We start from the raw sequence: 13,044 nt of genomic DNA, 5'->3' as shown, positions 1-13,044 counted from the left end.
GTGGAAGAGCAACAGGTGTTTGCAAAAGCTTGAGCTAGAATGCGAATGCTTGTTACAGTAGCTCAACAGCTGGATGTGCAGCCCCGAATGTAATGACACACCCCTTTTCAGGAGGTGCTCTCATTTGCATGGGGATGCAACCAGGTAAACATGCCAATTGTACTCCCATCAGAGAAGCATGCGCACCGGAGGTGGTGTTGATCCACCGCTTTCTCTAGATGGAAAGGAGAGATCACCCAAGTCTGGGAGGGGTTGTAATGGGTGAGCTAAACACCGAACCGTCAACGATCTGGAAGGGTTTTTAACTCCGGACATCAGCTTTAATGAACTTTAAATACAAACTCAATAAGTCTTGTCTAGGAAAAAGAAAAGCATGGGCAATACAGAGTTAGGCTTGTATCATTCTCAGATTATGCAATGCAGTTTGGATTCTTTTGTTCAGAAAAAAATACCTTAGGCATTGTGGCAAACGCAGTCCTCTCAGCAGTTTGTGCACTAGTAGCTGTACACTATGCTGCAAGGATGACTGACTGCTACCGGGATCAAAGTTTAGAAGTATGATCGTTATTGTGGTCAGCCCCTAAGTGACTTAAATACAATGAAGTAATTTCTCCTGATTGATAGATCTGACATCCATAGAAAAATCTGGTATTTATACCAAATTTGAATGTTTCTTGGAAAACCATTAGTACACATGCTCAACACCTTTACGAAGAAAACAAAATCTCCATTATATTCACCATGTCCAGGGAAGGTATAGAAGCATAACAGGGAACAATGGCACACTTTTGCAAGCAATGGGATGACAGCTGTCCGATCAGGCCTTTAAACCACTATTTGCCACGTGGCAGGCAGTCTCCTCTCCCCTTTAATATCAGATCCAAGTACAGGACAAAGGTCAATATAGACCTACATCAAACACTGTATAAAACTTGCCTCTGCTCGACTAAGAAAACACAGCCTAGTTCTGAGAGTTGATGAGCATCTTTATTTACACTTTTGGAATCAAAGGCACGATCATATACAAACATAAGGAAAGAGTAGAACACAATAAAAAAAGACTAACAGAAATGTCCAAATGTATTACATGACAAATGGGACAGCTGTCACCTGTAAGACCCACCTTCCCAGAGGCATCGAAGAGATGAGAATGACATGACTGCACGTATGCTTGCGCCTTTCAGGTGGATCTAGACCAGAATCATGGAGTAAGTCAATGGAGCCATGAGAATTTACGCGTGGATACCATCCAAAGATTCCATCCTTTCCTGGAAGACAACCCAGTTACTCTGTGCCAAAAGCATCGAGTAAATATGCAGTTGAGGCAGGTGGAGGTGCAGGTGAGGGCCAAAGCTTGAAAGACATTCCTTGGTAAGGGCATTGTCTTTGGCAGAGCAGGAAAAGGTAGACATTCAAACAGATAGCTCAAGATAGCTTTTGGCAGATGATGCAACTAGGACATTCTTTCCTCCAAAGCAGGAAACTGTTCATTAGAGGACAGTCTGCTTAAGCACATAGGTCCAGTGTAACAGTCAGTTTTTCTTTTACTGGTAAAACAGTGCATCAAAGTTGCCACTGCAGAAGTGCATCACAGATGGAACTCAACCAGATCGCTATCAAACCACCCATAAGTAGATCCTTAAGGCTTGGGTACTTCTTGTGGGATGTAGCGCATAAATATAGCCCTTTGTACACATCTGTCCTGCATTGGCAAACAAGACACTGCTGAAGTTTGTGTTGGGATCAGGGATTGAACCTCATTCAGGAGAAAACAATGATCACAAAGTGCCAAAACCCCAGTATAGATGGAGTTCATGTTCCACGGCTTATTTCCAAGTCACATGGGAGGAGAGGATGTCAGTCAACCTAGCTCTCATAACCACATCCAAGGACCATTCTTGCAGCCTTCGGCTTCCTCCAGGAACTTCAGCCAGTTGAAAGAAGTATCCTCTGATTCCCAAAGCTGGGAAGATGGGCATATCTGCATGATAATAGAAACAAAAAAATGTATTATACCATTTAGTATACTTCAAGCTAGATACCAGCTCCACGACACAGGCATACGCATATCTCCGTTTGAAACATGCATGGGCAGGTGAGAGGTTGGATAAGGTGACTCTACCAGAATATGCCCCACTAGAAGGCAGACTCCTCCAGGAGGAGATCCTTGCTAAAGCCATTTCGTCCACCTATAAAACGCTATTCAACATGCCTGATAAACTGGGTCCACTCTAGGCGCAATGGGAAAGGACCACTGGTGTAATGGAGGACAGATTGGGAGGCCGCTCTTATGCACCCACGCGAAGTGGCAATCAAATTATGGCTGCGTCTTATTCAATATAAAATCCTACAGAGAGTTTATTTTGCTAGAGCAAAATTACATAGAATAGGAAGAGCTGAAAGCCCAGATTGTCTCAGATATTGTACAGAAATATGGCACATTCATTCATACCCTTTGGGAATGCACTGAGATTCAGGTTTATCGGGATAAGATTGAGAGAACCAAATGCCCTACTAGAAGTTAAAATAGACTTGGAGCCAAGGTTTCTCCTTTTGGGAATTCCGACTGATTTGGATATCCCACGATGTAAGCTATTACTAGCCAACTTGAGGTTAGTGGTGGCAAAACAGAATATAGCGAAATATTGGGGGGCTCCTCAAGTACCAACATTAAAAGAGTGGAGTGCATGTCTTGATTTGTATATGGTGGCGGAACAAGTGACATACAAGGCTAAGGGCTGTCCTCAAATTCCGGAAGATATGGGCACCATGGATCAAGTACTATGGCCTGGAAGTGGTGGGGAGGTCGAGGGAGAGGGGGTGGGGTGCAGTCTGGAACAGTGGGAACAGAGCCTTGAAAGATGTAACGCTGGTCTCTATTATTTGTACTTATAGACCGTGTAACCATGACCCTTTATTTGTATATGCTCTGTTGGCTCAGACCCCTCCGTGGACTCAACTGAGACAGACACTTTGTATAACTGCCATTTATGTCACTGTGATTTGTCATCAATGGTGCATTATGTATTCATGCTTTGTTTGAAGTTTGTTTTATTCTTCAAAAATAAAATAATTTTAAAAAAAAATTATAACGGGTAAAATAAAGTTGTGAAATTCATATTTACGACTGCCCTAGATTCATTGCAAACCTCTTTCCTCCCATGGTTAAACAGACCTGCAGTTGGATGGAGGCATATTCAGTGGGCTCAACAGAATCAGCAAAGAGCTGAACTTAAATTTTGTAATACAGCCGATAGTCTTTGGTCTAACATGGTTATTGTAGAGACCATTGTGGAAGCGATTTTGTAGTGCTCTGAATAAATCTACCAAAATGAATAGGAAATGACAATTCATTCAACTTAAGTGGGTATAGGAGTAAAGCATAGAAAAAAAAATGCATTTGTTAAAAAAGATTTTTTTTTTTTTTTTTTTAAGTATTTTTAAGAATGGTCTTTTAAGTTAGTGGGAATGGAGAGGTGGGGTTTAACACACCCTGTTGGTGGTTGAAAAGCTCTGGGGCTCTGAATCTAGCTGCTACCACCGTAAATCATCCTCCCACTGATGGCATCTTCGGACTGCAGGTTGGGCCAACTTCTAGAAAAGATTAAGCATGGCAGCTTCCATTTCCTCAGCTGGAACCCCATGAAAAACTGAGGTGATGGTGAAATTAGCTTTTGATACTGGAGGAAGGGATTAGGAGCTGGATGGCTGTACCTAGAGAGAGAGGTCCAGGCTCCAAGTGGTTGCTTCTCAGACAAGTGAAGCAGCCATGCATAGATGGTGGCTCGACAGACCTGGCCAGGACTGAAAGATCATACACCGCTCAGCACAGAGGTGAATTTAGTAGAGGGTAGAATGGGACAAATCCCAAACTGGTAGACACCAGGGCTACTGCAGGCTACCCACCGGTTGGAACACAGGACCGCAGGTGGTTGCCAAAGTATATTTAGACTTTGAGGTCAGGTCCTGTGCCCTTGAAGACCTGGGCCAGCAAGGCCACTTGGGAGTAAGAGCATCTCCAGATGATGACTTTTTGCCTTTCCACTTCTCTGCAGCAGAGGGGACTGCTGCCCGGACACAAAAAGGGGCCTATTGTTAAATGAGCCTTGGACCATAAAGGTGCAAATTGCAGCCTGCAACTATCAATGGCCCAAGGAGAAGATGCTGCTAGGGCTTGGGGGGGGGGGGGGGCTTCCCTCTATTTGTGCTCCTAGATGAGGTGAGGAACAGCAGAAGGCCTAACCGGGGAATTAAATCTACCCCTTGCAATCAATAAAGGGACACACTATTGGACTGGATCTTGGCTCTGAGGGGCTGCCAACAATTAAAAAGTCAGAATGCCACAAGGTCTGCCAGAGCAGAGAGGCTGATCTGTTCAGTCTGGAGCTGGATCCTGGACTGACAAATGGGCTGGCACTTCAAGGTGCAGTAGTGGGGGACCCCCCCACCCATTTCCCAGTACAAGTCATGGAGTTGCCCTCCAATTGGGTGGATGGGGTATATTTCTGGGCCCTGACCTCTACCTGGCAGGGTCTGCCAGTGGTATATGGGCAAAGGCAGGGACCAGCACAGATGGGATGAGCAAGAATAGGGCTCAGAAGCCTCATTTAAGGCACAACAGAGGCTGAAATCTGCATCTCTACAGTGAAAGAACACAAATGCTAAAGGAAGACCTGAAATACCTGCAGCTGTCAGCTTTCCTTTAACAAAGCAGAGGATGCAGATGGCTTATCTAAGGGGGAACAACTTTAGGCTTGTCAAGGCCCCAGAGGGCAAGGAAGGCACTTGGTTCAAATACTGGATTCTGGAGACCTACCTGCCCCCAATTTCATGCTAGAGAGGGCAAAACATGGCCTGGCCCCTAAAACCCCCACATCCAATAAGCATGAAGACTTAAAATATGTTGACCATGTCACCATTCTGAGAGCAGCACGACAAACAAGAAACACCGACTCAGCCAAGAACAACATTTTCAACCTATACAACCTGGATGCAGCATCAGCAAGTATCCTTCATGGAAGTCAAATTTTTTATGCAAATCAACAACATGTAGCTGTACATGGCATAATAAAGTGCTGTCTCAGGGGAAAACTAACGAGACTCCTGAAAGCATGTGGGAAGGGTGTAGGAATGAAACTTACCACCGTCCAGCCCCCTTGCCGACCCAACTCCACCCCATCCACTATGGGATGGCTGGAATGATATTTGGGCTAATGGCAGGTAGATCCTGGACTATCACAAATGTCTACATCCACCCACATTAACCTGGGCCAGGACTCCTCTGTACTCTTCTAGTGCCAGGGTCACAACCCTACGCAAGTGAACAGCTTCACTGGGATTCAGCAATGTCCATTGAGTGAATAACCCAACAGTTGATTTACCCCCATTCAGACCTTCATACCACCATCACTTGCAGTCCACACAACTATTTCTGTACCAGTGACAGATCTTTAAAGTATTCGTGACAGCAGTATCTTAAAGAGACTTCTCTGACCAATCTCTGATAAAGAACACCGACCACCATCCCTACAGATGAAAAGCTGCCAGAGACATTATCACGCTGCTGCTAGATGAGAACTGTTTGAATTACTGAAAGAAATTAGCTATTCTGAATAAATAAAGGATTGATCTCCTCTGCTATGGGACTTAAGGCTGTAACAAGGGGTGGGATAGTCTGATACAACGCTAAACAAAAATGAAGGAGAGATCACTTTGCTAGAGCAGCAGATTACCACACTAGTCGCAATTTGCAGCATCCACTGGGAAAGATACTCTGAGAAACAGTGAAAGAAACACTTAAGGCTAAGCTGCTGGACTCAGCAAAAGTAACCTGGATTGCATCTCAGCACAGGATAAATGAGGCAGGTGATAACACTAGCAAACATCTATACAGACTTGCAAATAGAGATGCAGAAAGCAGATTAGTCTCTTGTTAATGACCCGCAGCCTGGCTGACCGCCAACCCTTCAGACACTACGAATGCATGCACCGGTTACTACAAAACCCTATATGCCAGGCAAGAACCAAATAAGCTAGAAGTGAAGAGGCATATAATCCAAGACTGACCTACAGTTAAATTCGAAGACAAGAATATGAAGGCACTAGACCTTTCCATAGTGGAAAGTTTGGCAGCTATGAAACCTACACCCACAGGGAAAATACTTGCCCCCAACAACTTCTCACTAAAGTTCTTTGAACGCAATGCCGGAGGTCTGGTACCCCATGGGAAAGTCGCATTTGAAGAGCCCCCTTCCCCACCATATTGGAATACTGCATACTGCTGCAGGACCTGCATGGGGTACAGTGGTATTCTTTAATAAACCTGGGTAATCATTGACAAAGCACTTCCTTCAGACCTATTTTGCTGATTAACACGGAGGTCAGAATACCACCTACAATGTCTGAACAGACTAAAGTAATAAGGTGCCTAATTCAACGAGAAAAAGACAACTTTAAGCCAAGTACGGGACTAAAACACTACCTGGGGGTTGAAGGTTGCATTGGACAATATTGAAGACGTTCAAGAGTCAACCGTGCTGCAAGTAGATTTTGAAAATGTACAAGACGGTGGATTGTTCCTTCTTTCACAGGGCCTTGGGGAGGATTAACTTAGGCCCTATTTATAGCATATATGAAGTTACTTTATGCATTGCCATGGATCAAGGGATGGGACAGTTATGAGAACCTGTTCAAAGACGCACAAGACATGGCTGCCCCCGCCCGCCCTAGTTATGGGTTCCTTGGATGAGTGGCAAGCTGCACCAGTGTGGGGCGATAAAAGGCCTTGAGGACACCAAAACCGTATCACCTTCCACACAGGTAACCGAATATATGTGCAACCACCATAACGTTCCATTTCAAGCCTGATGCACATACAGAGGTCTCTGTGGAGCGTCAGGACTTAAAATGAATTGGGAGAAATCTATGCTAGTATAGCAAATGGGCAAGGTGATATCTCTTGAGGTCTACATTTGTTTTAGGATGCAAATATTGCCCCTCTGTTACAAAAAGATAAAGTGCGATACGGATCTGTAAGCAAAAGACACACAATTGATGGACGGAATGCATAACAAATCAAAACATTCACCCCCAGTCGAGAGATCTGGGTTAAGTCCATCGTTCTTTTGCTCACCATGCCACCCCAGTTTGAACCAGGCCATATGCAAATCAGTCTTGACCCTGTGCCTCATGGGAACAGTCCAGCCCGAACTGCCAAGCCAGGTCCTCCCTGGACCGGAAACAAGCATCCTAGGACCGGTTTCGGGGTTTCACCCCTCTTCAGCCAGGATAGCTTGATTCCAGTGGCACAGTGAGCCCAGGACCCACATCTGGGCATACCTGGTGCACTTACGTCGAGAAAGCAAAAGACAATTGATGGACAGAATGCAGAACAAATCAAAACATTCACCCCCAGTCAAGAGATCTAGGTTAAATCCATCATTCTTTTGCTCACCATGCCACCCCAGTTTGAACCGAAACCGACCCCGAAACCGGTCCTAGCATGCTTGTTTCCAGTCCAGGGAGGACCTGACCTGGCAGTTCGGGCTAAACTGTTCCCATGAGGCACAGGGTCAAGACTGACTTGCATATGGCTGGGTTCTAACTGGAATGGCATCGTGAGCAAAAAAAATGATGGATTTAGGCCCAGATCACTGTACTGGGGTGAACGTATGACATTGTTCTGCATTCTGTCCATCAACTGTTTTTGCACGGATATGTAAAGCAGACTAAGTGCATTATGGGGAAAGGTGCGCTATTTAAAATGACAGCCTTACCTAATCTGCTGTAGGTTCTTCAAAATGATCCCTACACACTCCCCAATTACTTTTTTTGCCACATTGCAATCAACAAGCCATTTGTGGGCAGGGGGAACGCAGCAGGTTGCAATTACCAAGTGTGTACAGTCAACTTACGATGGCGGCCTGGTTATTGTAGACACTGTTATACAACTGTGCAGCTGAGCTACACCTGATGAATGGCTGGTTCTTTGAGGATAGGAAAGGTCCCACTAAGATTAGAAATGCACTCCATCTATTCCAAACTTAGACTGGAATAAGTAATCACAAATGTATGGTAGAAAGTTAACACTGGCATTTCCTCCAATCACTACAACACTGGAGCGCTGGCACCAGGCCCTAAAAATGATGGGTTGGCATGAGTGAATAACTAAACTTTGTGGTATGGTTCATGGCTTTCAGAAGTAGAAAGGTTTCCACGCACTGGATACCATACAGGTTTCCACAGTAGGCAATTTCTAAGAAGCTAGTCATAAAAATATTTGCAACGTTGACTGAAATTTGGCCTTTACAAATCTCAGTTTTAAGATATCTACAAATCAGACACGCCTAACAGGAATAGTAGACCGAACTCGCATCCATCCTGAACTTCGACCCACTACAATCCAAGCTAGCCCTTGAAAATTCAAAAGGAAAACTATATATCTAGATCATACAGAGTAATAGTGAACACCCCGATCACCTACGAAACACTAAGGAAAGAAAATGGGAGTGTGATTTAGGTGGTATAGAGAAGAGGATAGGTCAGGAGCCAAAATAGCAACGAGGCAATTGATATCTGCCCACCTACACCTTATTCAAACCAAGTTTTTCAAACAAGTATACTACACACCTGCAGCGGTACATAAAGGCAAGGAGACCCAACTTGTCTTTAGTGTGCATTGGAGGAGAAAATCTTTACCAATAAGGTGGGCGATTGGGGGGGGGGGGGTTGGAATGGATTCCTAGGTTGCACTATTGGGAATGTCAGAATGGGTTGAGTTGGTGAAAGCAGAGGTTTCTGGGCCTACTACAGGCCAAAAGAGACCTAGCTAGTCACTGGAGACGGATGGCTGCCCCATCCCATTAACGATTGGCTTACGGATATGGACATATGGGCAGTTGTGAAGACTGGGCTGGCCTGGGAAACATGGCAATATTGTTTGGAGGGGTGGGGGGGTGGGCAGGGTGTGATGGGCCATTTTCAGTCAATACATTTTAATGCTGTAGCAAAGACCCTCAACATGGACTTTGTCGGATATGGAGGTTGGGAGGCGGAGAATAACGGCCATATTTATCAGTTTATTCTGCGTATACCAGCTATATGCGCATTGCTAGTGAGCTGCAATATTTCAAATGGGTTCTTAGGTTTCTCTTTGCATTACATTGAACTGCTTTTATTATATTAAAACTAATCTTTATAAAAACATTAGTGGAAAAGCCCCTGAAGTCCGAATAAAGCAGCGCGGGTAATTTTCCCACTTCTATATGAAATTGCTGCATGCTGCTGCACCATGCAGGTTAACCAGCACGAAAACAGCTAATCACCATGAATGAAAGCATATTTGCAACATGCCAATAACTGACCAACCATATTGTGAATGTTACAAACTACTGGACTTTTGTGATGCAGGTTATGCATGGCAATAAACTTAACTGACAAATTTCTTTCTCTCCTAAACGTAGTCCTTACACATTAAATAATTCAAATATGCCACTGATCAAAGCATTGCAAAATATCATCTAAGCATGACAGGCTTCAGATGCAGAAAGGAGTCTGAATGAACATTGTAGCAAGAACTAGGACAGAATTCCTTATCTTAGTTCTGTGTGCTACATAGGTCACAGTTCATATAAAAATAAAGATGGAAATGTTCAGCTACAAGAAACTCAAACATCGAAGTACAGTTTAAAATGTACGTCACATTAAAAGGTGAGGTGCCTATGTAACCCTAACATGCACTCAATTCATGGTAGAAATTAAAAATCGAAACCAATTCCTTTTAGTTCCTTTAAACTAAAAGTTTTGAAGACAGAAGAAAAAAATAAAAACCAAACCAATGGTGAAAGATCAAATATGTACAAATACTAGAAACCATTCAACTTGGAAAGGGAGCTGTGAGGAGTATGTCTGCATGCACTACCTTAATTCCAATCCCTGCACCCACCAGGTTTACATATCAATGTATCCCCACTCAGCCCATGGCTTTGCTTATTCTGCTATCTTATTAACTATAACATAACTATCAGTGTTATCCTGCTCCCCAGTGCCCATCTCACTGGCCTCCCAAACTAGGCAAACAAACCTGCTTCTCTATGGATTCTGCCAGGACATCTTCAAAGGCCTTGAAGCTTCCCAGACATTCCTCCAACTGTCTTTCTGAGCGGTCATCTTCTGGTGCCTCACTGCAAAAGTGGAAAGAATAAAAATGTAAGGAGCACAAAACATTTATGCAGACTTACTAATAACTAGAACCCAGACTACTGCCAAGCACCCATGAAAGGATCGAATTCTTGCCAAAGAAAAATCATGACAACTCCTCCTGCCAAGCAGGAGGTGGAAATGCGAAGTCTAGACTATCACTTACTCATGGTCTAGGGGAGGGACTAGAGGGATTGGCAGGGAGGAAAAACAGACATCAACAGCTAGTAATGTGAAAATAAAGGATCAGATCTGCAGTGTTTAACATGCAGCAAAGGGCGGGTACCCAGACCTACAAAGAGTCTAGTTAAAATCACAGGATATGGATGACCAATGAGGGACTTACAGTACAGAAGGTTCAGCAGGGGAATCCCATGTGTGCAAGGCCCGCCTCCAGAGCTTGATCTGTGTGTCCCAGGATCTCCGGCTGTACTTGCGGTATTTGTTGGGGCTCTTTGGATGGATTCCTGGCTTCCTCAGGGCCCTGTGTTTAAACATACAATGGTGAGAGGCCTTCCCCAGGCAATGACTTCAATGCCTGATTGGGAGTCAGATATCCCAAGGCAAATATACATTGCTGCTCAGCAATAAGTAGGAGATGGGGATGCTAGCCAGGACAGAGGTTTAGGGGAGAAAAAGGGGACTAAAGTTATAAATGCATTAGGGTAAGTACTGAAGACAAGTCGGTATAACAAATGTTGCAGGGGACAAGACCTTTAGTTTGAAAACCCTGAAAGAAATAAGGTAAAATGTCAGAGGAGAACTAACAGTTGGTACTCCCACTGCAAGCCTTCTGCTATCACAGGTATCAATCCGGAGTACCTCCATTGCTCTGCTCTAAAAGAAAGGTTTAGCTTTTTATACAAAACTATGGTTCTGCAGAACACCTACACCTTGCTGTGTCATGATTTAAGCAGCATAGATCAGCAAAAGGGCAGCCATTAGCAACAACTTGACCCGGCATCACTAACTGTTCTACATAACACATTTAGGCCAGAAACTCCACAAAGACGGTTCTATTTCCTAACCGGGGTCCTGCCAGTGGGGAAAGGATTGGCTGCAGAGGGGAGTGGCTGAAAATATCACTGCAGGACCTGCTAGCGTGAGATTGAGGGTGAAGTGTACCTGCCTTACTGTGTTACAACAAATCCCGCAAGGAAGGCTGCGACTCCGATGAATTAGTTATGATGCACAACATTTACAACGCATCACAGATTTTTGCAATGTGCTGTTTACATTGTATTTTAGAACACGTTCCAAAAACTGATTATATATAACTATATGTACAAAAACTTGTAGTCATTTTCCTGTACAAACAGATATTGAATATAGACTCACAAATTTGTACATCCCCCATACAAACAATTTGAAGGTAATCCCCAAAATGTATTATAATTGAAAGATAAGCCCTATAAGACCCTTTTTATATATGTATTAACCCAAAAAATGAACCGAGGACTTTACCTCTACCCTCCCTAAACCAGCTTTTCACCTCTAGACACCCCTGAACCCTACAAAACACATTCCCTCCCTTGAACCATCCCTGAACCCTAAAATCCCTTACCTCTACCCACCCTTGAACCGTTAAGACCCTATATCTTAAACCCTTCTTTTAAGAAACTAAAAAATTGTATCAAAAAATACTTACCCGCATTGTAAAGTCCATTGTGGTAAACAGCACAATGCAAACATTACACAACGCACCCACTTCAGGAATCCCTCCTTTCACTCATTCTCCTAGCCTCCTGTAGAAGAGGCAGAACTTCACTCTGGCTCTTAGCCAACTCAAAAGCGGTTATGTTGATAAAGACTGGTCTGAGGTGATTTTCCTATTTTTGTTAGCATGAGTAAAAGAGGTCCAATTTACATAACAACCTGGCAGAGTATTCTGAAGCTTTTAGAGTAGAAAATGTAGACCCAGTCATATACACAAATTCCATATATTAAGTGCAGTTTGAGAAAGAGAATATTAAACTTACGCACACCCCTAGGAAACGATAAACTTGTCCAAATTGGCTACAAAGACTCTGGATATTTCTCAAAGAATTTGTTTAAATAACTTGGTGAGACCTGGAAAGAGTAGTCAAAAAGGCCAAGGCTCCATGCAGCACAAACACAGAACCCCCCCCCCCCCCCCCCCCCCAAAAAAAAAAAAATGAAGCCCCTGCTCCGAAGCGTATTGGATTGATTTCAGAGACTACTTCTGCTGCTCTCCTTTGTTTAAACCCAGCAGATATGAAATTTCTGTAATGAATGGTTACTTACAAGTACACAGATTTCAACAGTTTTGGTTTTGAGTATATGCACCTGCAGTGGGAATGGGTTTAAATCCAGAAACTTCTGGAATCAAAGACAGATCTGACAAGCACTGGCTGCCATGAGTGCAGCAATCACTTGGGAATAATTTAAGAAAATGAATTCCAAAATGCACACACACCAACTGCCATCTTTCAGCTGGTTTATATACATGTAGAAAAGGCTGACCACTTATAGAGGAGGAGTTGGTGGCGAGAGGGCAAGCAGGTCGAGTCAGGAAAGTGGGCCTACGGAACGGGTACTTTGGGCTAGAGTGGGAACCCAAAGCAGCCCCAATCGTTTTGTCAGGTGAGGCGGGGTAGCGCAAATGTGCACTGCAGATCGTTTCTGGGGCAGATCTTGCTGTACTCCTGCAAAACTGATCTCCAGTACCTAAACCAGCCCCCACTACTTAAAAACCAGTCCCCACCTTTCCAGCCTCTTGGAAAATTGCCCAACGCCCGCTACAGCCAGTCTGGCCCTATGGATACTGTATACAATAGGGCAGGAGACCCAAAGGATGTAGGAGAGAAAGTAGTACCTCATTTACTA

At 44.0% G+C, this 13,044-nt stretch overlaps 1 protein-coding gene across 2 annotated transcripts in view; it reads right to left on the bottom strand.

Moving 5' to 3' along the window:
• Positions 1–965: 965 nt before the first annotated feature.
• The window catches only part of LOC146811302 (oocyte-specific histone RNA stem-loop-binding protein 2-like), a 40,615-nt gene continuing 28,536 nt past the window's right edge, over positions 966–13,044 (bottom strand). For both annotated transcript variants that reach the window (XM_085618386.1, XM_085618387.1), the window contains 3 exons: positions 10,544–10,681; positions 10,082–10,181; positions 966–1,981 (listed from right to left, as the gene is read on the bottom strand). In XM_085618386.1, coding sequence (XP_085474512.1) covers positions 1,874–1,981; positions 10,082–10,181; positions 10,544–10,681 — 346 coding nt within the window. In that variant the 3' untranslated portion in view covers positions 966–1,873. The remainder of the gene's footprint in view (positions 1,982–10,081; positions 10,182–10,543; positions 10,682–13,044) is intronic.

The sequence above is a fragment of the Triturus cristatus genome, chromosome 7 (assembly GCF_964204655.1).
Source record: "Triturus cristatus chromosome 7, aTriCri1.1, whole genome shotgun sequence".
Classification (NCBI taxonomy): Eukaryota; Metazoa; Chordata; class Amphibia; order Caudata; family Salamandridae; genus Triturus; species Triturus cristatus.
Note: the sequence above shows the minus strand (reverse complement) of the source record. Positions and strands in the feature narration are given on the sequence as shown.